This window comes from Centruroides vittatus, unplaced genomic scaffold (assembly GCF_030686945.1).
Source record: "Centruroides vittatus isolate TY-2023 unplaced genomic scaffold, ASM3068694v2 contig_1276, whole genome shotgun sequence".
NCBI classification, from domain to species: domain Eukaryota; kingdom Metazoa; phylum Arthropoda; class Arachnida; order Scorpiones; family Buthidae; genus Centruroides; species Centruroides vittatus.
Window position 1 is genome coordinate 271587 of NW_027120815.1, and position 27225 is coordinate 298811.

Genomic DNA, 27225 nt, shown 5'->3' on the forward strand with positions numbered 1-27225 from the left:
CAGAGAAGCAGCTTCAAGGAGGAACCTTAACACAAAGCATCATATGTGAGAAGGCACGAGCGATTTACGGTGATTTGCTGAAGCAGATCCCACACACTTCCACAAACGAGGAATCGGAAGACTCGTTTAAAGCCAGTCGGGGCTGGTTTGACAACTTTAAGAAAAGGACCGGCATTCACTCCGTCGTCAGGCATGGTGAGGCAGCAAGTTCGGATGTGAAGGCAGCTGAGGCTTACATCAAAACGTTTTCCGAACTGATAGAAGCCAAAGGATACATCCCCCAGCAAGTCTTCAACTGTGACGAGACAGGGCTTTTCTGGAAAAGGATGCCGAATAGGACTTACATAACGGCAGAGGAGAAGATGATGCCAGGTCACAAACCCATGAAGGATAGATTAACTCTAGCACTTTGCGCCAATGCGAGTGGCGACTGCAAAATCAAGCCTCTGCTAGTATACCATTCGGAAAATCCCAGAGCCTTTAAGTCACATAAGATTTTAAAAGAAAAACTGCAAGTTATGTGGAGGGCAAATCCGAAGGCGTGGGTCACCAGGAAATTCTTTGTGGAGTGGATAAACCTGGTGTTTGGCCCTTCTGTTAAAAAATATCTACAGGAAAACAACCTACCCATGCAAGCCCTTCTTGTCCTCGACAATGCCCCTGCTCACCCACCAAATCTCGAAGATGATTTACTCGAAGAGTTCAAGTTTATAAAGGTTCTCTACCTACCACCCAACACCACTCCTATCCTGCAGCCCATGGATCAGCAGGTGATTTCTAATTTTAAAAAGTTGTACACCAAGCACATTTTTCGGCACTGCTTTGAGGTGACGGAGAACACAAACCTTACCCTTCGAGAGTTCTGGAAGGACCACTTTGACATCGTGATATGCCTAAAAATTATTGATCAGGCCTGGCTGGGTGTTACAACGAGGACCTTAACCTCTGCATGGAAGAAGCTGTGGCCTGAGGCTGTAGTTGAAAAAGCCTTCGAGGGATTGGAACCCGAAGTGTCAGTGGTAGAGGAGCTTGTTTCTCTGGGAAAATCCATGGGTCTGGAGGTGGATGAGAGAGATGTGAACGAACTTGTCGAGGAACAGTCTCAGGAGCTGACAACCAAGGAGTTACACGATCTACATTCCCAGCAGCAAACGGTGGTTCAACGAAAAATTAGTTTTGAAGAGGAGCCAGAGATGGAGGAGGTTATCTCAACAAGAGATATAAAGGAGATCTTGGCAATGTGGGAGAAAGTTGTAGAGTTCGTGGATAAAAATCACCCCGAAAAAGTTGCAACTGGTCGTGCATCGGAGTTGTTCAACGAAACTTGCCTAACTCATTTCCGCAATATCCTGAAAGAGAAAAAAAAACAAACCTCCTTGGACAGTTTTTTTTAAACGATCTGCAGGTGAAAATGAGCAAAGTGTGACGAAAAAAGCGAAGACCAGTGACGAAAATTAAGCGCTTCCGTAAGCACTTCACTTTTTCTTTTATTATGTTTTTATAGAATATGTATTTGTTATTTATAAATAAATGTTTCTTCTTGTAAATACATTTTTTCTTATTCAAAAACACTTAACAAAAACAACTGAGGTGGTGTTTTGGGAGCTGGAACGGATTAATGGCATTTCAATTAATTTCAATGGGGAAAATTGCTTTGAGATACGAGCAAGGTTACGGAACGAATTAAACTCGTATGTCAAGGTACCACTGTATTGTTATTTCAGAAATTTTATGTCATTTAAGCAAAATTTACAGAATAACTGGTTTTGTGTTCTTAAATTTATTCTACTTTACTTATATAATTTTGTAATGATTCGACCCTCTGTAAGGAACAGTAAGGTATCGTCGCCGACAAACGGTCTGCCTTAGTAGGAGGCAGAGACACTCGTGTTTCCCGTGACTTAGGATGGTGCAAGAGTCGTTTGGACATATGGGGGTAGTGGTTGCTGGACACAGACTCACATAGAAACTGGAATAACAAAATTAATTGCGTTTATTAAGATAAAAGACATGCTTACAACGGAGGTATTACATTGTCCAGTTGAAGAAGATCACAAAACAAAGAAGAGTTTACACACCAATCAGAGAAAGTGCATCACCAAATTTTTTTTCAAAAAGTTCTGGGAGAAAATCCAGATGTTGGAGGTCTTGGGCAGAGGAATTGTCAGTGCAGGAAGTGGAGTCCCTTTTGCTATCCAAGTTCAGAAATCCTGGGCCTTCTCTTGTTCTTTGGAAGTGCTTTGATCTAGGTTCCAGGTATCAATGATCTTGTTTCCAACCTCCTTGTGTCCTTGGGATTTTGGGCTTTTATACCATCTTTGCCTGAAATCCTGCATTTTGGATGGTCTGAAACAGTGTTCTCCCCTAACTCCATTGGTCCCTGGTCTGTTTCTAGGGATGCGATTCGGGCCATGGAATTGGTGAACACTCCCACCCAGACCACTCCTCTTGGGGTCAGGTCATGCTCTTCCCCGCACAGCTGTTTCATAAATTTCAGTCAAATGTGTTTCTTCCTGTCTCGGAGAAGATGCAACTGGATTCATATGGTTTTGGCTGCTGCCCCCTTTAAAGCAGCCTCTGCATTTTCCCTTTGAACTCTGTGTAAAGTGACCACAGAAATTTCCTCAGTGATCAATCTCCTGTTCTCCCTTATGATCTATGATTGGGGATGTGTCAGTTAAATCTTGGAATTGGATTAAATTGTATTGCACCATTTCTTCCCAGCCAAAAATAAGTCACCAGTTTATTGGCTTTGGTTCGACAGCCAGTCTCTGGTCCTAAGGATGAGGCCCCAGCCTCATGTTCAGTTGATTCATTCATATTTTTATTATCCAAAAACTAGTCCCATAATTCAAGTATATAAGAGAAAATGTATGAAAATGAAATGAAGTTACTATGATGATGATGATGATGAATCAGATTATTGATTTAAACGTAAAACTATTTGATTGCTTCAGTGATGATGATTGCATTTTGTTTGATCTGTTTTGTTCATTTTTTTCTACTAAAATATAATTTACATACCTCCAAGCCAGTTACCGGTGTGACCTCCAAAAACAACGAAAAAATAGTTTGTTACAAACGTTTTCAAACCCTAAAAGGTTCTTCAGGTAAAGGCAAATTTCTGATAGAACGCAAATCAAACAGGAACACGACTTAAAATCACTCGAACACGTGCCTCTTGATGACATCTTCCTGGGCATGCATGTTCCAATCATTGACACTATTTATAGGTTTTTGTCCATTAGCGCTTGCCATGCTATGGAGAGAGTTAATTTCTCTTTGTAGTTGATGCAATTGTTGTTGAGGCTAGCTCTGTAGATATAAATGGTTTCCAACCACCTGAGATGTTCTGTGTGCTGTGTAACTCTCACCTGGTTAAAATCCAGCTCTATGTCTGGATCAGTGGCATAAATGGCAAGAACAGTGGTGGTCCTCACATGCTGTATATCAGTGGTGTGCTCTTTCAGTCTAACCCATAAGGAGCGCTTCATAGAGGCTATGTAGATTTGGTTTCTATCACATCTATGATCCTTAATCGGGATGCTGTATACACCAGGAAGTCTGTCCCAGTTGGGATCATCCTTTTTGTTACAGAGGATATCAAATACGGTTGGACATCTTCTGTATGTGATGTGAGTGTGGCTCTTTTTAGCTATCTTGGTATACAGCGATTTGAGATATGGGTTGTAAGTGACCGGGATCATTTTTTTATTCTTCGGGTCAGTTTTCGCCATGGGAGTGGACTTGGACAAGATCTTGGGAGTGGTGAAATCTGTTGATTAATTTACAAGTGAGCTTAGGATGCCCATGGTCCTTGGCTATGCAATGAGTACGCCTCAGTTTGGCCTGGAGAGCTTGTTGAGTGGACAAATGAGTGTGTACTCTCCTAATTAAGGTGTTATAGGCTGCAACTTTATACTGGGGTAGGTCACAAGACCCCACAGGTATGTATATGGACTCCAATTCCAGTTTACAGTTCACCTTGGTATGGATAACTGACCCATCAATCTTAATGTTAATGTTGAGGAAATGGACCTCTGTAAGGTGCGTTTGATCAATCTCCAGGGTCAAGTCCTTCGAGTTGTCGTTAACAGAGTCGACAAAGGCTGAGATGTTCGGAATGTCTTTCCATAAGATAATAATGTCATCTATGTACTGTGCTTCCTATATAAAATGATGTTGGGGAAGTGGCAAGGGAGGATCTTGCACTCTAGTTGTCTTATCACCATCTCTCATAAGTCCTCTGAGATGGGGCTTCTCATTGGGACTCCTCTTCCTTGTGTGTGTACTGTACCATTGAATTGGAAAAAAATGAACTGTAGCTTAATAAATGTGCCAAAATGTACTAAAATATAATTTTTGATAATTATATTCTATCAGCAAAAACAAAATAATCAAGTTATGTAAATTGAAATTTGTTTTATTAAAAATTAACAAAAGGAGGTCTAATATAAAATACTCTTTTTTTGAAGTAATGGTTTTCTCTGTTACAATAGTTAGAAAAAGCACCGCATATGCATTTTGTTTCCCATGATATGCCATTCAGTTGCCATGAAGCATTGGAATGAGGCACTACATGCATTTACTGTCAGAAGTTATCACAAAACCAGCAATAGTTTTGAAGCTGCTAGGCCTAAATTTTGCCAACATTTTAATTTAGCACACCATGATCTTATCCTATATACTCATATAATTAAAACATGGATTAAGAAATTTTGGAAAATTGCTCAATACTCAAGAAAAAGCCTCCAGGTGTAAGAAAAACTGCTTGTATGCCAGAAAAGATAGGGTTATCAGCTCTAAGCATAGCAATGCTTTCTATGATCATCTCAACTGCAGGACATTCTGTGAAGAAATAACACACGGCTGAAGATGACCATTTTATTGACAGTTTGTGAATGTCTGATGAAGCACATTTCTAGTTATTTGGTGTTACAAAACTCTAGATATTGGTCTGCAGAAAATAATTTCAGATCAATATCTAAAGTGAAGTCCAACTTGATCAACATCAAATTAGAATGGCTTTGTGAATGGCTGCAGAAACAGCATCACAACGTCAATCAAATATTAAGGTGTCTATTACTAAAGGAAGACTGCAAGGAAATTTTTTAAAAGACAATAGTGTGTTTACTCTGAATGTAGTGTATAAAGAAAGATTTTAATAATATTTTAATATAAAGACCTAAATCTGTTTATCTGTGTGTAAATGTATTCTCTATAACTCCTATTTTTGTCCACTCCATGTGAAATTTTGCTTTGTTGCTCTTTATGTTACAACAGATAGTATAAACATCTTAATTTGTAGAAATATTAGCAAGTCTTCTTGAATTTCCTGAAATCTCTACTCTTCTCAATCCTTCAATCGCTACTTTCTCATAAAAGGTATTCTATCATGCTTGACAGGGAAATTCCTTGTTTATTTATATTATTGTCTCAAGTGTTTAAAATCAAATGCTTATTTTTCTTTAAATTAAAACATTTGTTTTTCTTTCTATCACTTGAAAAGAGAATAATGTTCACATTGAATATTTCATCTGAAATGTAAAGTCTCAAAAATTTTTGAGAGATTTATGTATTTTGTGTGTAATAATTGACAAATTGATTGCAGGAATTCAAATTAAAAACAAAAAATTTTTATAAATTCTGCTAATACAGTAGAGCATCGATTGTCTGACCCCCGATTAACCGACCGCGTTCTAGTCGGCAAATTCAAATGTCTGCTAGTGATGTGGCGCTACAATATTTGGTTATGTCTTGGCTACTTTAATATTATTTTTGTTAAATTTTTGCATGTTTTAGCTGGCAGCACTGGCTCAACCATGAAAGGGAGGCTAGTATTTAAACCAGGCCTAATACACTATACTAATAATGTATTTTTTCATACTTTTTGGTTATCCGACTAACCCCAGTCCCCAATTGAGTCGGATAATCGATGCTCTACTCTATTTTAATCTTTTCAGATTAAACACAGACACACATACAAACATTTTGAAACCCAATATATTTGTAATAAGTCAAACAACTACCGGATTACATTGAGCTATTTTTCCACGATTGTATTTAATTAATTTCTAAAATTAAATAAATATAATCATGAAATATAAAAGTATAATTTCTAAATAATTAATTACTTAGAAATTAATTAAATATAATAATGGAAAAGTAGCCCGATATAATCTGGTAGTTATTTGGCTAATTGTAAATACAGACACTTTCTCTTAGTAGAATTTTTAATATTTTGTGCTATCTATTTTATTTATCAAATGAATTATAGATTGCACTGTTATTCCAATCCTGTTTTAATATTTATTTAGTTGGTAATTGAACACTTTTGAATAATTGAAAATTTTAAGGAAGATGTTGATTTTACTTTTATGATAATTAGATACAAGACAAATTTTGAATTTAAAATTAAATTTATACAGAAAGATTCAAAAGGAAAAATGTTTTAAGAATTTATTATGCTCTATTTATATTTATATTTGATTTTTCTGGCAAAATAAAGTATAATAAAGTTCTTAGAAGATCAGAATTGTTCCTTTCTATTTGATTGTTTGAAAAATTAAAAATATTCAGTCATCATATTTAAATTTTTTATTATTATTATTAGTTTACTATGACTATAGTCTATTAATAGGACTTATTTCACTTCTGGTTTGCAACCAGAGGTTACATCAGTGCAATAAGTTCTATTAATAGATTATAGTTATAGTAAACTAATAATAATTTTAAAAAAAGACAAGAAGCATTAATAGTTTTATGTTTAGTTTTTCTTAATTTTCCAATTGTTTAGTAATTTATTTTGAAAAATTTTATTTACTTTCATTAATATATTTTCTGTATATAAATATTTAATTTAATTATTTTTCAGGAAAGCTATGCAGTTTCAAGGGAAAACATATTCCGAAGTTTTAGAAAGCAGTTTAAATTTTAATAATCCAACAAATACAATCCAGTTATGTTTAAATTTAGGAATAAATGGACAAGAAGTTCAGTCTTTAACCAAAACATTACATGAGTAAGTGTATTTGAATATATCAACAATACTTTTATTAAATAATTCAATTTTATGTTTAATTCATGAAATTATTTTTATTATTAACTCTCATCCAACCGTCAAGTTTCATGAAGTCACTTGGTGCTTTGTATCTGCTGGATACATAAAGCAAATTAATGCAATTTTTACATTTTCTCTACTATCTAACAGTATAAAATAATTATGGGTTTAAAAAAATGAGATTTTAATTTTAATTTTCTATAATCTGATCTGTAAATGCAGAAAACTTAACTTATCATTTCACTATAAATAATTTCAACTTTTACTTATTGACATCAGATTTGTTAAATTTCACAGGATCATATTATTTTTCAACTTCAGGGTAGTAAAGCTTATATAGCCAGGAAAGTAATACACTCTGCCAGTCCCTCTCTGTGAACAACAACAAACTGCTAATTGTTTTATTAATTTGTTTTCAAAAACTTCCTTCTCTGTCAGTTGTGGTTCAAATGACTAACATATTGTTTTCTTGAACTCAGGGGAATGTTTTCTTTTAGATTTAACAACTAGTATTGACAGTAATGAGATCTATAATTTTATTTTTAATAATTAAAAAAATATTGATAAAATTACCAAATAAATGTTTGGGTCACAATTACTAAATGGTATTGCTAAATAATAAACATAAATTTTAATTGTTGCAAAATTGAAAGTATTAAATTTCTTATCATGTTCTGATTGCCAGAAGTGGTTGATAACATCGAAGTGAGAAAATCGCATTGTCAAAAATAGCTGCAATGACTTATTTGAAATGAGTTGGGATTGGTCCTGTCATTGAAACCAGGAGAAAAAGTTTGAATGTTTAGTATTGTAGTAAAGGTTTAATATTCTACTTTTTTTTTATTGAATTGCATAACAATTACAAGAATACAGCACTCTCTGGTTGCGAAAGAATTTATTGCAGTTCGGAGTAAAATATTGTTTTTTGTAAAACTTTTCTAAAAGAAGGGTCATAAACTTGAAAACCACCGTCGGAATTGCTTCGGAACATATCGGTTGAGGTTCATAAAGCTCGCAGTTCAACTGCTATTTATTTTTGAGAAATTCAAAAAAACACCATGTATCTGCTTGATACATATGCAACAAAATAAGACTGAAGATGCTTTTTCACTTCATAATTCAGCTCAACATAAAATAATATAATACAAGCAATACAAATCCTTATGATTTATTAAATGTTCCAATACTCTTGATTGAATATATCAATATTTCTGATTTTTCCTGGTAAAATGTGAAAGTATTATAATTTGGGCCTCTGGAATTTAGAGGACATCAGATCAGATCAGATAAAAGCCTATCCATTCTGATATTTTGGCCTAGTACCTATTAGTTTTGCTTCTTGGCCTTTTGGCTAAGATCAAAACCCTTATGCCCTTAATCTTTGTATCAGTTTAAACTGAGAAAGATTTGTTATTAGTTTTTAGTCCTTTTTTTTGTTATTTAGTCATTACAGTCTTTTTTGTATTATTGTGTAAGTTCTTAAGATCCAAGTATTAAGAAAGAATATTAATTTTTCAAGTCCATACTAAAGCCTGCCTTGTTATTTTACCAATTTCTATAGATGCATTTTAGGACCATTCTTCCCCTTCTCAGTATGGCATCTAAAATACATAGTTTTTTATTTATCAGTAGAGTTTTCTAATTTGTATAAATGAATTTAACTTTCTACTTACATTTTTCTTAATACTTCATTAGTTTTATGACAAAACAACTCTGCAATAAACTATCATAAAACATTTAGCCTATCAATTGGTCATTTCTTTACATTCATCCAATTTTAAAATCAAAATGTGATGATTTAATTTTCATAATTTTGATTTCAGTTAATGATATATAACTGTTAGGAAGGGTTACAAGATTAGAAAAGGTTTCAAGGCATGGAACTATAGATTATATGTTACTTTATGTGATATTTTTTCATTTTTATTGTTTATATCAGTTAAATCTTCTACTTGTTTTAAGTTTTCAGCCAACACATACAGATTTAAAAATGAACATTTTCTTGAACGAAATCACTTAGATATATTGCAGATGACAAAATTGGTTTTCTAAATACATTATTTGTAAAAGTATTTTAAAAAAATATGATTTTTATGATTCATCAGTTTTCGGTTACTTTCAATAATGTTTTTGGGTTCATGGAAATTTCCTGCCAGTCCACAAAAAATTTCTTAGACTGGCAGGAAATTTTGTAATAATATTTTAAACTTGTAATTAATATAAACAGTTATTTATTTATTTATTTATTATTATTGCAATTATTTAAATAAAGTTCATTATAAATTGGAATTTTATTAAAATTATTAGAAAATATTATAATTATTATATAGTAATAATGATTAAAAGAATTTATAAAATATGAGTGTCAGTCTCATGATAATTTTCCCACCCCTTACGCTTCTGCTGTTACACTTAATATGCATTGAAGTATTACGTTATGCATTAGTTCACTTATTGGTAACATGTAGCAAAAATTCGTATTTTATTATGATTGTGCATATGATCTGTTTATTGTGATTATGATTTGTTTATTGCTTATTATTTTGTATTGTTGTGATATTTCTTGACTGCATGATTTTAGAGCAAGTGATCAATGTGTGAAGAAAAACAACACCAATTCAACACATGGTGTCTTGTTAAAGCCAGTTACAACAATCACACACACACCTGTGTCTAAACAGTTTAATTCTAAGAAAATTTATCTTTAGCCTTCTACCGGTTAATGAAATATTATTCCTATTTTTACCAGTCTGCAAGTGTGAAAAGGTTGAAGAACACTGATCTATACTTTTAAGAATTATACTTTTTAAGTTTTAAGTACTGTACTTATGTAAAGAATTGAGTTCTAAATAATTTAGATTTATCTTTTCCTTCTTTTTGTGTGCAAGCATTACTAATTCTGAGCAATTTGAATTTAGATACCCTGTAATATTTTCATTTTTGTATACTCTACTAATACACAGTTGTCTAAAAAGTCACTATGCAGTAAGAAATTTGCAATGACATTAAACTTATACATACAGTATTGCATACAAGACCTGTAAGTTGTAAGAAATTGCATACATAAGTTTAATATCATTGCAAATTTCTTACTGCATAGTGACTATTCAGACACCCCATTTTATTCAAAATAAGAGAGATGATTTTTTTTTAATTGTATGTGACTGATTCAATAGTAAATTTGATATCTACTTAATTTCAGTATCAAGTATGATAAGGATGAATATGCAGTTGCAATTAGAAGATTGCAATCAAATAAATGGGCATTTAAAAGGTAAGTATATTTGACAATAAAATTTTAATTTGTGATACTGTTTTATTTTCTTCTAAATGTTTATTTTTTTAAACATTTTCATATGTATACTTTCATAGCTTAAATATTTCAAATTATTTGTGTAGTATTTATATGTGTATTTTATTTTACAGTATTTATTGAAATTCATTTTTAGTCTTAACTTCTAATTGAATTAAATTATTTACTTTCTTAATCAAGAAAATCATTTATTTAAAGTTTATTTTTATGTATGTATCTTTGTTTATCATACTATAATACAATTCTTATATATACTTATCAATTGTGATATACATCAAGTTTCTAATTTTACATAAATAACCAAGGTAAATCAAAATGCAATTGTTTATTAGTCAAAAATCCATAGGTATTCTTTTAATTTTTTATCTGTTCATTGCTATAGTATGTACAGGAAAAGAGTAGATGAATTTTTCTGAGCTGGAAAGGTTTATGTCAGATGAAAGGGATAGAAGGAGTTGACACATAATCTGATATCTTTCAGCTGCTTTGTTTTTTACATTTTTAAAACGTTTTTATACCATCTCTATCATAATTTTATTGTTTTAATTTTTTTACAATTTTAACTACTTACTTTTAATTGTAATATTACTTACAAGTTAATTACATGTCTTCTTTCATCTGACATAGATCCTTCCAGTTCAGGCTGACTCATGTCTACTCTCACTGCATGGACTATAATTAGTTAGAAAGTAATGTATTTTTTTCTAGTTAGACATACTTAATACATTTAAATATCTATTATTCATTAATTCTGTAGTCTGGGAATATTTAAAAATTTTGATTTTTTTTTCCAAATCTTGCATATAAAATTATTGTGTGTTTATTATTTTCAGTTTTATTAGATGATCATGTCAGAGAATATAGCAATTAAATATCAATGCCAACATCATCATATAAAATTTTGCATCTTTGATTTTATTTTGATTAAATTACTCCAAAAATCAATTCCTGTATTTGTATTTAATTTAATTCTTAGAACTGTTTTTGTTTAGAGATTTAAAAACATTATTTGTCAAATACAGTCAAACCTGTTTTTATGCGCTCTTTTTATGTGCGATTTTTATTTGTGCGATTTTTTTAATGCGAATTTTTAATTTGTGCGGATTTTTTTGTGCGATTTTTTATTTGTGCGGTATAGTCGGCGACTAGTCTCGTGCGATTCGTCATGTCTCACGTTGACTTATTATAGCTAAATAAACTTATTATAGCATAAATGCACTTATTATAGTAATATTATTGCATGAATATGCGAAAAATGAAATAATTTATTTTTTAAGTCAACAAAACACCACCTGGACAAAAATATGTAAAACAGACGATAGACCAGACGATGCAGTCAAGTGCTGACATCTGTTGTCAATAAATTCTATTTCGTACGGTTTTGAGTTATTTTCTATGTGAGACTTTTTTTATGCGGTCCCTGTTGACCGCATAAAAAATTATTTTTTTAATTGTGTTGCGAAAACTATTATTTACAGCCATTCGTGAAGTTTCGTGAGATTTTTTTTAATGCGTTTTTTTTAATGCGGTCCCTATCCCCCGCATAAAAACAGGTTTGACTGTATTTACAAAAAATCCTATCTCTTAACTTCAGAAAAACTATTAAAATATAACATAGCTTAGATTCATACAAAAACAAATATATTTACATTGTAATGTTCACAAAATATTCTAACAAACAAATAATTTTTATTTTATTTGACAAATGATAAATTTAAATTAGTTCAAAGCTCTCTATTCATTTAGAAACATATTGAAGGTTCAAAATTGTAATTTGAAGCATTTCAGATGATTGAAGTTGAATTTATAAACATTAATTTAGCTTAATTGTTATGTATGCAAGAATGTAGTGCAGTACATTGGATTTTATCACTAGTAATTTATTCTTATATGTATATAATGTTAAGAAAACAAAAGATAATCACTTTAATCTAATTGAAAATGAAATCAAGAGACAAGTTTACATTCATTCAACATTTTCAAAATTGAACTAAAATAATAAAAATTCCAGTTAATATTCTGCCTACAGATATGGACTGCAATTCATGTTAAAGTACATTATATCAGAATACTACATTCTGATAGAAGAATGGAATTTTGAAAAAAATAATTCAATATTAATTTTAATGTTGTTTACATTTGGAATTGTTGGAATTGTAAATCTGCAGGACTATCTATGCCATTGCACATAATTCTACAATAAAATTGGCATTATTTTTTGAATTATTAGTTTTAAAAAATGTAATATTTTTGAGTTAAACTCCTACATTTTGTTTTGAAAACTTCAGTGTTAAAGATGGTGTAGCCTATTTTAAATCTGGTAATCATGTCGAAGCCTATCAGTGTTTGAATAAAGCTCTTCAAATCGACCCAGAGAATGTAGAAGCATTTGTTGCTAGAGGAGCTCTGTAAGTTTTTCTTAAATCTTATCATTTTTATAATAAAATTATGAACTTATTTCATTTGAAACGTTTAATTTTAAAAATATAGATTTGCTAATAATAACAACATAAAAAAAGCTATAGAAGATTTTGAAAAGGCTTTAGAAATAAATCCTTTACATGGAAATGCTCAGAAATATTTATCTGAAACTTTGGTTGCCCTTGGAAAATGGTAAATACCAAATTAGATATAAGGATATTAAACATTACTTAAGTGATTTTTTTTTTTTTTTTTTAACAATAGTGAAAACACAGTTTATCAGCATTATATTGATGTAATTATTTATTGAAAATTATTAGAAATTATGATTATTTAAATGAATTTAGATGAGAATCATTTGTATTTTATAATAATGATAAATTATGTTTTTAAATTTTTTTATCCACACAAAGTTTCTAGGTCTTTTAATTTTGTTTTTAAATTGTAAAAAATGTATTTACATATTAAGAAATTATAATATAAATTTAAGAATAAATTCTATGGAGTTTACAATTAAAATATTAGTTAAATTGAACAAAAATACTTCTGAATTCTAAATATTATTAATTTTATCGTTAAAAATTGTATTTTAAGTGATTCAAATAAAAATATAGATATATGTTAAATAAGTTTTCCAAAAGAAAAGAATTAAGGTCAAATTGTTTTTGATAATGTTGAGCTATTCTAATAGATTCTCATTTCTAAATTATTAAAGAATAAATCATTTTGGTAAAGGTATAATAATTTAATTTAAAAACCTTAATTAAAATAATTATATAGATTTATAGTATTCTACAGTGGTCCAAAATAATTATTCTGAAGTTTCTCTCTCTCATATTCCATTTTAAAAATTAAATATTTCAAAATTTATGCCTTTATTTAATCTGAAAACATTAATAATTAATATTTATGTCATCAGTTAAGACTTCATTAATAAATATGAATATTGCTTTTAATTATAAATTTGCACACACAATTATATAGTTGTAAACAAAACATGATAATTCAGTATTTTGTGGAAACACAGATTTCAGGCTACTGCTTATTAATTTGTGTAAAAATTGTTATATAAATATTAAAAAAAATTAAAATTACATTAATAGTTTGTAATGTATTTTAACACAAGATTTCTATATGAATTTGGGTTGTTAAACTAAGTGCTGCTCTTAACGCTGCTAAGTGATGCAGTCGAGAGGATTGCTAAACTCATTTTCTTGAAGTGTTGTGCACAGTGATTCTTGCAGCAGTCTCATTAGTGAGGTTAAATCTGCAGCACTTGTTTCAGTTGCTTTCCTTGCTGCAATAAGATGGCTGCCTCCATGGTGGAAATGTACAAAGTTGATTTCTTATATGATATGACAATAAAATTGTAAGGTTTTGATCATCATGATTTGTTATTCTGTTTGTACTAATTTTTCTTTTAAAATACTCATTAGTAAAATAAAATATTTGACAAAACTTGTATATTCATAATGTTTCATTATCTACTTTATGTTGCAGAAAGAAGCTGCATACATTAAATTTAAATCATTAATTTTTATATCCCAAACAAAGTCTTACATCGCAAAAATGGATTACTTTTAAAATGTTTTGAATTAAATAATTCACAAAACATTCCGACTGTACCAAGATCCACCATTTTGGAATTTCAGCACTGCTCTATGTGCATTGTTAAAACACCTGCAGCAGCAATTGCAACACTTTCACAGTGAGAGCAGCAGCTCTGGGGAACAGCACTGAATTTAACAACAAACTGATTATACAGTGGTGGAGAAAAAGTATGAAGCACTTCGACCTAAAAGATCTATTGTGTACCTGCACCTGTACCTGCATTTCTGTATAAGAAATATGTCAAATAAATATTCAAATTATACAGGTTATTAATAAATTATATAAACCACTGAATAGCCAATGTTTTTTTAAAATTAAAATTTAACTACAAATAGAGGTAGTCACTATTGGTACATAGTTAATACCTATTTGAATTTGCAAATATACCTTTACAAAAATTTCATTATTTAGACTACCATCATTGTTATGCTACAAAACTTGCCATTTTCAGTAACTCGTCGTCATCTAAGTCCACATTGTTGCATTTCAATAGTCTATTGTATATCAGAATTGCTTCATTCTACAAACCAATTCTGGTATATTGAGAACATTCCAATACATTGACATATTAGTATGGTTATCATCTCTTAATGTACTGTACATTAGTATACAGAAAATGTAGCTGTATGTTGATTTTTTATTATTCATTATCTGTGATGCAAATAATTACACACCATTAAACCTGTGTACAGTTTAATGGTGTGTAATTATTAGTTTTGTGTAAAAGTACACCATTAAACCATATACAGGTTTAATGGTGTACTGTTTTACCTTGCTTTTATTACAATATTATTAGTAATTTTTTCAAATCAAAAGAAGAAATTAAAAATTTGTTTTGGAATGGATATTCTTATCTTTATTTTTAAAATCAATTAAAACCCAAAGATGAGTTTTAAACTTCAGATAATTATATTGAACCACTATGTACACAGGATATTTCACAAAATTTCATCACAACAACTATTTTACAATATTCATATTAAATAAACCAACATCTGCAAACCTGATGTATACAGTATATGTAATAAGCCAACAACTACCAGATTATATCAGGCTATTATATTGTGATAATTTTAAATTTCTGTTTTAATTTAATGATAACAGTATGATATACAATATAATGTGCAAATATTCAAATACAATTTATACATAAAAATTAATTACTTATAAAAATCAGTAACATATAAAACTTAAAATATTTATCAAATATAAAATTTTAATTTTTGCACAATGATAAGAATTTAACATAAACAAAATTCAAGCATACTATATAAGCAATACTATATAAGCAAGCTAACAGTATAATTGTATTTGTTTTTAAGATAATAATGAAAATATAAAAAGATTTCTAAAAATCTTTTGTAAAAATTTTTAGATATGCGTACTAAAACTGCCAAGTATTTCTAAAATTTTAAATGTTTTGTATATATAAAATACAATTAATATTTTAAAGTTTTCAACGGAAAATCTGTTGCTTCACCTTGAACATAAAAATGCTACTATATTTTATTTTCCTTTCTGTTTTAATTTAATTTAGAATGAATATTATTTTAACAGAAACAAAATGAAATTATGTAAAAATGTAATGTTACTTTAGGAATAAATAACAAATTCTTATTGCTACTTCTACTATTGCAGCTTTATTATTATTGAAATTGATTTTATAATATGGTAAATCCTTGATATACTTTGTTTTGCATACATGCCATTGATTAATTATTGACAGTAAACTGAGCATGCATTGATTATACATTATTTGTACAGTGTTTGAAAAGCTATTGTCAGTGAGAAATTTTAATGATGTTAGTACAAAAAGTATTATTTGTTCATATGCCTATATTCTATGTATATAAATTTAAATATTTTAGTCGGTCTAAATTTAGAATATTGCTCTGAAATACTACATTAGTTTACTAGGAATTTAATGTCTGATATACACATGTTGACAAAAAATTTATGCAGTAGGAAAGAAGCATTACAATTGAATGAAACTTCATCAGTCCAAACATAATAATGACAATGGTAATAACTGATTACAATGTCATAGCAAATGGACAATTTTCTGTGGAACAACGCTACAATTCAAAGGAGCCTTTAATATCTTGTAGGACCTCCTCTTGCCTAAATGCTGTACTGGTACATGTGACAATAGTCATGGAAGCATATAAATTTTCTGTTATTTGACAGATTTGCTCATAGGTGAGCATCTGTTATCCATACTCCTCATACTCATAGATGGCCAAAGTTAGCAGTTCTATGTAGTGGTCACCCTGCATGCAAATTTGCTTCTGTTAATCATTTGCCAATGATGTTGGAAGAGAGAGGGTTCTGAAACAAGGCTTCCACCTGTCTCTGGATGTGGACAAAGATACCATTGCAGCTATTCCTGCTTGTCTCGTGATCAGATGATCATTTCTTGTGATGGTTTGCCTGGGACATCTGGAGCCTGTTAGCCCTGTAAGCTATTATCTTGTATGCACTTTTTCACAGTCAAGTCAGATGGCCCAGATGGCAAAACAGCTCCTGTTTTTCTCAGCCTAACGATGAGGCCTTTCTGAAACTCCATCAACTGTGCATATCATCTTGACTGTATTGTACAGGCATACCCTAGCATTTAGAAACCTCCAAACAACAGATACATTAAAAATTCTAAACACAGTGAGCTTCTGTGAGTCTTCTATAGCAGGGGTGGCCAACTTTTGTATACGTAAGATTTACTTTTTATCTTAAAAATGCGTCGCGATTGACTTGTTGTCATAGGCATAGTGTAAGTGGGGAGGGGGAGGTGTGAAATACATACTATGTTTATACACTGTGTTTCAGTACGTGGTGCACTGCTTATGAGTCGAGTCATAACTGCATGCATACTGTTGTGTTCAGTTACAAATATAATACATTAAGTCAAGACATCGCGAGCGATCGACCAAAATTGGCTTGGCGATTGACTGGTCGATCGCGATCGACTTGTTGGCCACCCCTGTTCTATAGGATACTGGGTTAGGGAATTTATGGCACTTCAACAGCATTATATGGCATACAATCTGATCACAATTGTAATCATCAACCGATTTGTCTGAGATGGCTAATGCCAAGTTTTACAGTAATCAGACAATTCTATCTGGGTGTGTAACTTTCTTTGTCAGTGAATGTGTAGTATATTGTATTGTTATAAGTTGTAACTTTTAGGAATATAACTGTAGTATGTATCAAGGACCTCTTTGTGATAATAATTTATAAAGCATTTTACTGTAAAAATCAAATAATAATTATAAATGTTTAATTTGTTTTTTAATTTTAAAATATTCAATTCTAGCAATAATATTTACTATCATGTAAATACATAAAATTATAACTCTGAAATTATGTGTATGGATTATAAAAGTTATGGAATAATTGTTGAGGAATGCCAAATATTTTGTGATGAAAATTTTAAATGAATATGATGAGTTTTATACTTATTTCCACACATGCTCAGATATAAGAGCATGCTCTTTTAGATTGGAGAAAATTGGCATCATATTCTACAAAGACCTAAAAAATTTCACTATTTTTAAAGAACTTTTATAGTATCAGAGGAATTTTTTTATTTTTAACAAGTAAAACAGCAAGGCTGTATTTGAGACAAGACTGTCTCGGAGACTCACTACTAAGCGGGATCACTTCGATGCTCACGGCGGGTCTCGTTCTCATTCTCCAATCATCTTTAGTATCGCTGGTTTTGAGTGCAATCATTCAAACTTCACTGGCCACAGCCACAACCACAAGGTCATCCACGATGCATTTTCAGTGAAATTAACCTATCAAATGTTGAAATTTCTCTCCATTGCATGATGCCCCAGGTTGAATTTTTGTCAATGTGAAAATTTCCCATTTTTGAAAAAAGTAATGATGGCTATTGTATTGTTCACAATTATTTTTTTATTTTGCACAAACGAAATATATATATTAATAAATGTAAAAAGAAAAAATAATTGTATTTCAGAAGTTAGTTTTAATATAAAATTATAATGACATGCCATCTAGTTTCAAAAAGTTCTGATGATGAAACGAGATATCTCTGGTCAATCGGTCAAGGTTAGCATGTGGTGACCAGAAATATGTGGGGAATAACACAGGACAGGTAAATGGGTTTTTTCAAAGATTCGTTTGTCAAAATTCAATTTAGCAACATAATAGATGTTCCTTTTCTTGAACATTATATATAAGTTGGTGTTGGCTTAATAGGCCCAAAATATTTGTCAGTGGAAGATACAAGGGGACTAGTTTTTTTTGTTTTTTTTTTCTTCTTATATCTGGAACCTGATGATTGGAGTTTATTTCTATTCGCTTTTACTCCGAGAGATGGTGGTCCAGTGTTTAGTTTAGGGTCTGGTTACCACCGCTATGAGCAGCAACGGAGTCCACTTGGGACTAGTTCTCCTCTTGTGTTCTCCTTTTATGTCACTGGGGGCTTAAGTCCTTCCATTGACATAAAAAAATTTAAATTTATTTATTGAAACATCAAAACGTCATTTTTAAAAACATTTACAATGGCAAATGTATTTTATCGGATTCTTCATAATACAGTTGTCGTGCACATGTTAATGAAAGGTATTTTATTAATTATTCAAACATTTTTGATTTTTGAGTTAGTCCTATCTTTAGTTACTTCTGAATTTGCCACAGTTATTTGTGTACTAATAAACTTTTCTACCAGAAAAAGCAGTTTATTATAGTAGTTGACTTCGCTACATAACTGACTATCGAAAGAGATGATTAATTTATTAAACATTAAAAGAAATGAAACTAATGATAAAATTTTTAAAAATTGTAAGAGACATAATCAAAACTATTTTAATTAATAATAATAATAATTTTTATTTTTGTAAAAAAAAAAAACATTTTACGCGATGTTTGTCTCTTCAGTTTTTAAAATTTTCGGTGTAAATATTTTAAATATTGAAATGTTTACACAAATTGAATAGCAGTGCTTTTAAATGAATCATTATATTAAATTCACACAACTCGAAGAGTATTTTAAATTTATATTTGAACGTTGATACAAATTAATTTCTTTTAATAATTAATTTAACTTCATTAAGATTAAGATTTATCTTTAATTAAAAATAAAATAAAGCAGATTATGTCTTTTAAATGGTTTAAAGTTGTATAAATTAAAATTTTCTAATTATACTTATTATATAACAAATGTTTTATATATATATATATATACTAAAATAGAATATGCTAAAGATAATATTTTAATATAAATTATAAATTAGTTAATTTTATCAGCATGATTCTTGGGAACAATTAACTTATTAAATCTGTTAAAAGTTAAACAAATTTTATTTAACTGTATTTTATAATAATTTTAAAAGTTGTGAAGAAAAAGGTGATATTGAAGAAGCATGTAAAAATTACAAGAGGGCAATTTCAATAAACAATAATAGTGAAGCAGTCGAAGCTTTAGTTGCCGCAGAGAAAAGTAGAACAACTGATTTGGTAGGTAGTTTATTGTTTTTTATTATGATTACCTTAATATGAAATAAAAATAATATTTTATAGAAGTTAGAAAAATGATTCGGAAGAAAATTCACTTTTAAAAATAAAAGTTTATTTTTCTTGTGAAGTAAAATAAATAAGAAATTCTTAAATTTTTTACCAAATTGTTTACACAATTTTTACAAAATCATGTTTTATTTTTAAAGTTTTTTTTAGTCACATTGCGTTAAAAAATTAAATATTCATACAAAGTTCATGAAGAATATTTTATAGGTTAAAAGATGTTATCGATATCCACGTAGATTTATAAGCAAATTTTTATTACGTGTAATCTTAATCCAATTTTAATTCATTTATTAGTTTTAGTGAATCAAAGTAACTGTAAACTGTGTTTTGTTTCAGAATTTGTTGCTTAATAAAGAGAAAAGCAAGTACTACCTGGCATATTTGAAGTTATTTAGGAAAGAATTTGTGCATGTTAAGCGTTATAGAAAAAGAAAGATATTCACATGCTCTTGATTTCAAAATCATAATTTAAAATAAATAAATCTTAATTTTTAAAATTAAAATAAAGTATCTTATCATCACTGCAAAATTACTCGTTTCAACTTACATGTATATATTCACTTCCTTTAAAGCAAAGAATAAAAAATTTAAATAATTAAAACTAAAATTAAAGTATAAAATAAATTATTAAAAATTTATCATGATTATTCTTAATTTATAAAGATAAGACAAGAATAATAATAATAGAATTTTGTTCTATATATGTATATATCAATATACAGAACAAAATTCTATTATTAAACCATATGTATTATATTCTGAATATTGCATAATTTAAGAAACAGCATGCAATATTCAGAATATATATAAAGTATTTCATATTACATTAATATTTTATTCATTTTGAATTAATCTTTATAAATATACACTTATTGTTTTTGGTTTTCAAAAATCCACCATGAATTTAAAACCACAAAAGTTCTATTTCTATAACCAATGACATTCTCTGTATTGCTGAGACTTCTGGATGTAAAAGACTATAAATTTCGGAAAGATCTTTAAGAATCCACAAGATAATTTTAAAATGGATGTAGATTTTCTAGCTTGATTTTGAAAATGAAATTTGACAAACCATTCAGAGATTTATTTGTGCAAGAAAAATTATTTATTTACTTACTTTTTTTTAACAATACAGTTTCTTAACATTTATTTTTCAATATTGTAATTATATTTAAGTAAAAGAATTAAGATAGATAATTACTAAAGTGATCAAAAGGTAAATATACAAAGTCAACAAAGACAAATATTTTTATTGCAGAAATGAAAACATAAAGATTCATATGAAAGCAATTTGCTGTTTCTTAGCAGAATTATTCTCCCTGTTCAGGCCTTTACTGTAATGTGTAATAAACTTCTTCATCATCTATTCAAAAAACTTGCCCTTGTTGCTACAGCTATCCAATGATAACACTTTCATCAGTAGCAAAATGGTAATCATGTTTATTACAAAGTGATTTATCTGTCTATTGGATCAATTCATTGATTCTTGTAGCATTGACTTCTGTTGTCGAGCAGCTTGGACATCTACTGTGGCTTTCGTCACACATTTTCTTATCCTCGTGCAACTCTTCTACACCATTCTGCAATACCTTTATGGGACATGATGCATCCTGTACACCTTGAAGAGTTGGTGATGGATTTAGCTTCATAGAAATCACAGGTGAAACCTGCTGAAATATGAGCAGTTATTTGATTTCCATGAGGCTAAAAGTCTCATAAAAATCAAATAATTTCACAGACACCTTTGCAAAACCATTTTTCTAACATTGTCATTATTTGGAAATGTTACATCACAAGTCACTTATACTGTACATTATTCTAGCCATTCATTGCTAATCTGGGTCATTTCTAACCACCTAAATTGGAGTTACACTTAAGCAGTACTTCAGTTTTTAGACTGTAAACCTTCTAAAGTTACTTTTTGATTATTCCATGCAGTTATTCTTCAAGAAATTCTAAAAATTAATATAAAAAATAAAAGAAGATACAGCGGTTTACTATTTAATTAACCAATGTGACAAAGTGATTGACACTCTTATTAGTCAAATAGCAAATTGAAAATTTACACAGTATATGGTTATTAAATGGGCATTATCCGGTTCAGATAGGTCTCAAAAGTTACTAGAAATGCAACTAATGGAAATTAAAACTCTTTGGTAAGAAATCTGATTTTGTTTTATTGACTTTATTTATATATTTTCTGATTTTTGGAGACAGGTAGGGCTTGAACCTCATCTCATCATTCAACTATTGGACAGTACATTTAGATTATAGGCTTCTAATTAATATTTTTTATAATAATTGTTTTAAATTTAAAATATTTCTATTTGTAGTAATGACAGATTCAATTGCAAGTTCTAATTTATTTTATTTTGAGAAATATTACAATAGGAATATTCTTTGAAAAATGTATTAGGAAGCAATGAATTAATATTAATATAAAATAAAATTTGAAATTTTCCTTTTTTGAATTTTGTAGAAATTCTACTCGACTTTTTTAAATTTATAATTAATGTTGCATCTTTATTCTTATTAGAAATATAAATTTTCTTTTTATCATCATTAATGGCTTTTAATGGTAAGGTCATAATATTCAAAATTAATGTAATAAATGTTAATAATAAAAGATTTTTTTTATCGTATTTTGTGTCTGATTTTATCCTGTTATTTTATGTTAATTTAATGTAATATAATTTATTTATTTATTTAAGGTTATCTTACTCTAATAATTACTTTAAAAATATTTGAATTATGTAATACTTTTTGTTTTTATATTATGCTTGATATATGCTATAATGTAAATTGTGAAATCATTCTCTTTAAAGTTCGAATTTAAAAAAAAAAACTAATTTAATTTAAATTCAAAAATTAACTGAACTTTTGGCACAGTTTTATTACACATCACACAGAAACTGTTATACCACACTTTTAAAATAAGCTCCTTCTGTTGTTATGCATCTTTGCCAGCATCTATACTTGTTAAAGCAGCCTTGGAAACTAATTTTTTTTGTGATGTCTTTTAGGCTCTCATCACTGTAGCTTCAATCTCTGTTGCCAATTGGAATCTGTGACTCTTATCTGTTCCCTAAAATAAAAGAGTCTGTAAAGGCAGATCAAGTGAGTAAAAAAGGTTTAAAATGCATTATTATTCCCTGATGTTCATTAACTGGAAATGACTGATGGAAGTTAAATATGGAAGCACGGTGCTTTGACAAGTGGTGTGGATGCTGACAAAAATATATAGATGCAGAAGAAGCTTACATTGAATGTGATGCTATGAAAGAGTTTGTGCACTTTATAAAAAGTTTCGTGCAGAAAGTTTGGTCTATTTTTGATTCTATCTCATATTTTAATAAATTATAAATTAATTTGTAATTTGCAGACATTACAAAATTTTTAAGAAATGAGAAACATATACTGTTTTAAACACATTTAAAATAGTTCTGAAGAAGATAATCTTTAATATCTGTAACAAAACTACATAAATAATTAGTTATTTTTTGTGAAAGAATCTTAATTAATATTAATTAAATTTTATAATGAATTTTATATCTCGAGGATAAAGATAGAAAGGGTAATTGAATTCATAAATTCAAAATAACCTCTGCTAAATTTTAGAAAATCAATCAACTGAGACAACTTAGCACCTACAGCAATTTTCAATAAACAGTATAGAATCTTAAATGAATCTTTAATTTAGGGCTGTGCTAAACAAAATTTTGATATTGATATTGATGTTGGACTTGATATTAAGTTTCCTTTGATATGTTGATACCAGATATCATTATTTTAGATTTCAGTTCATTATACTTACATTGCTGTTATAATTTGGTTAATGTTAATATTTCTAATTCATAAAAAGTTCATTTGTTTTTAAATCAGCTTTTGTTTTCAAATACATATTTTTATTTTTGATTGTAATATACTCAAAAATATAAATATCCTCGGAAAAACTTACATTTTGAAAATATATGTATGCATTAAAAGTATTGCAATTTATATTATACATATAATATCATAAAAAGATTTGGAAAAATTTATATCATGTCTTAAGAGAGTCAAGATTAAGTCCCAGTAAATACACATTTAAAAACAAATCATTCTTGAATTACATATGAAGTACAGTACAGTAAGACCTCACTTAACGCTGCCTCACTTAACGCTGATTCGATATAACGCGGTCTGCTCGAAGCCTAAAAAATAGCTCAAAATTTACGCCGATTTTAATTTTCGTGGCATTTCATTGATTCGTACATTATACGATTATTTACGAACACGAACCAATCAGAAAAAAGTGGCAAGAAAGGTGTACTTTCTTTAAATCTATGTTTGTTTGGTGCAATTTTGGAAAAAATATAACATCATGGATGCCATAGGAAATATTGACTCTGCTTGGCAAGAATTAACTTATAAATGCGTGAACAGAGTGTAGAAGAAGTTATGGCTGAAGGTATCCAAGAATTCTCGACGAGAAGAGCCTACCACTGTATCGTTAGGTTGACCAAATTGTCAACCTAACCGATACAGCATGACTAGGAGATGTGTACGAACAGGATATTGAGGAGTTACTGCAGGTTTCTGATGAGAGCCTTATTAACGACGACCTTCGAGAACTGGTAGAATAAGGAATTCGTGTAGAACTGGAAAATAGAGATTCTGAAAACAAAGAACCCAAAAAATTTCTCTACAGATTTCCTTAGTAAAGTTTGGTAACGATAACCGAAATCGTTGATCAAATTGTAGCAAATGATCCAGGTTTTGAAAAAAGTGCAAAAGCAAAATGAGGCGTTTTGGATGCGATCTTAAGAATTTCAGAAGAGCCAGGACCTTCGTCACAAAAAATGAACTTTACATTTCTGTGTGCATATGTTAATGTGTTATTTAACATATATTATTATGCAAATTAATATAAAAATAACCTAAAATTAAAGGAAAATCTGTTTATTTTTAGTCTCATGTTCACCTATCCCTATTTACTCTATGTTAAATGAACAGCGTTAAATGTTCATTTAACGCTGTTTCGCTTAGCACTTTGTCGTCTAGGAACGCATCCCCCGCGTTAAGCGGGATCTTACTGTATATGCAAATACATAAATTTTTCAAAAGGTGCCATCCCTAAACATTGCAAAAATGTTGTCTTCTTGTTGCTTCATCGATTGGCATACTCTTTAAAAAATTTCAACAGTGTTTTGAGTTGAAATTAAAGGTTTTCTTTTATCCTTTCCCTAAGTTATACATTATTGAGTTTATACTGCTAAATCCTTCGTGTAACTCCAAATATATGCATTTTCTAAAATTTAATCTTTGTTAAAACTGCAGGTAACTCAAGCCATTTTAGATACAGCAAGTCCTCGCTTAACCTCAGTTTGTTATAATGTCATCAAGGAAAGATACAAGTACATTTGTAATCATTTAAAATTATTGTTAGTGAATTTTCATTATAAACAATAAAATTTATTATACAAGTGAAAAATAAATGCTAGAGGTTACAAACGCAATCCAATTAGAATAATATGAACTGAATTATAGCTTGTTTATATTATTTATTTAGCCCATGGTAAAATTGGTTTTATTATTTATATGTTATTTTTGATTAATATTTCAGTTAAGTAATAATGACATAAGCAAACAACTCTTCTCTTAATGACAATGTTAAGGGAGGACTTGCTGTATATATTTTTATAAGCACTTTTTTGTTTATTGTGTTTCCCTTATGATATGGTATGAATATTTTCCAACCCTTTTGAAACATTCTGTGTAAATATTAAACTAGTTAACACTAAACTTGATGATAAAAGGAACTATCAGAGGCTAACAATGTTAGATATAAGATCCAGTTTACGAGGGCTGTTTGGAAAGTTTGCGGCCTTGCCTATATGCGGCGCTGCAATCAATTTAATTTTTGGCGGGAATAATTCAGCCATCTTTGCTAAAGATACGATACCAATTTCCACTTTATTTTCCGTAAAGTTTTGCCACGACAGCTTAGCAGATAGTCAGTGTGCGAGTGCTTTGTCAAAAATGGAGAAGACGGAGACTCGTGCGGTCATAAAATACCTGACGAAAAAAGGGTTGACCCCATCTTAAATCAAAGCTGACATGGATGAAGTTTTGGGAGAGTCTGCTCCTTCGTACACCACTGTGAAAAAATGGACAGCCTTTTTTAAATTGGCAGAGAGAGTGTGGAAGATGATCCTCGCAGCGGACGGCCGTCAACTGCTGTCACTGAAGAAAATATCGACAAAGTTCATGATTTGGTGTTAGCAGATCGTCGTTTCAAAACACGTGAGATAGCTGAGACAACAGGCATCTCTGTCGACCGAGTGCACCACATCTTAACTGAAAATTTGGGTATGACGAAGGTCTCAGCAAGATGGGTGCTGCGTCTGCTGACCGCCGAGCAAAAACGTGTTCACACTTTGATGTCAAAGGAGTATTTGGACTTCTACCAGAAAAACCCACAGATTTCTTGCGTCGATTTGTGACTACTGACGAAACGTGGATTTACTACTACACTCCTGAAACAAAAGAAGAGTCGAAGCAATGGAAACACCACAGTTCGCCACCACCAAAGAAGGCAAAGACAGTTCCATCAGCGGGAAAGTGATGGCCTTGGTTTTTTGGGATGCTAAAGGCATCATCTTTATTGACTACCTAGAAAGAGGAAAGACTACCAATGCTGTCTATTACTGTGAACTTTTCGAAAAACTGAAGAAAGAAATCGAAGAAAAGAGGCCACACTTGAAGAAGAAAAAGATTCTGTTCCACCACGATAATGCACCTGCACATTCCGCCAGAATCACTGAACAAAAGGTAAACGAACTTCGCTTCCAATTAGTTCCACATCCACCGTATTCACGTAATTTGGCCCCCAGTGACTTCCACCTTTTTCCAAACCTAAAAAAATTCTTGGCTGGAAGGAGATTCTACTCAAATGACGAAGTCATCTGTGAAGTGAATGAGCATTTTGCACACCTTGACAAATCGACCTATTGTGATGGCATAAAAAAGCTAGAACATCGCTGGAATAAGTGCATTGCTAACAAAGGAGACTACATTGAAAAATAAAAAAGTTTTAACATTATTTTGTTTGTTGTTCTATTTGAGGCCACGAACTATCCGAACAGCCCTCGTAAAAGTCAACACCAAATGATAACAGAATATTAAATATACTATGCATTTTCATTTAATGTAATGTATAAAATCTGATTTCAGAATATTTAAGGTCTCTATTTTCTATAAAATGTTATATTTGTATTTATAATAAAAA

General features: G+C 30.0%; 1 protein-coding gene across 1 annotated transcript in view; it reads left to right on the plus strand.

Annotated features, from left to right (window-relative positions):
* Nucleotides 1–27225, plus strand: part of LOC136988853 (tetratricopeptide repeat protein 14) — an 82261-nt gene that overhangs the window by 35123 nt on the left and 19913 nt on the right. The window contains exons 9-13 of the mRNA XM_067286848.1: nucleotides 6875–7021; nucleotides 10263–10334; nucleotides 12662–12781; nucleotides 12864–12986; nucleotides 19766–19889. Of these exons, the coding sequence (XP_067142949.1) occupies nucleotides 6875–7021; nucleotides 10263–10334; nucleotides 12662–12781; nucleotides 12864–12986; nucleotides 19766–19889 (586 nt within the window). The remainder of the gene's footprint in view (nucleotides 1–6874; nucleotides 7022–10262; nucleotides 10335–12661; nucleotides 12782–12863; nucleotides 12987–19765; nucleotides 19890–27225) is intronic.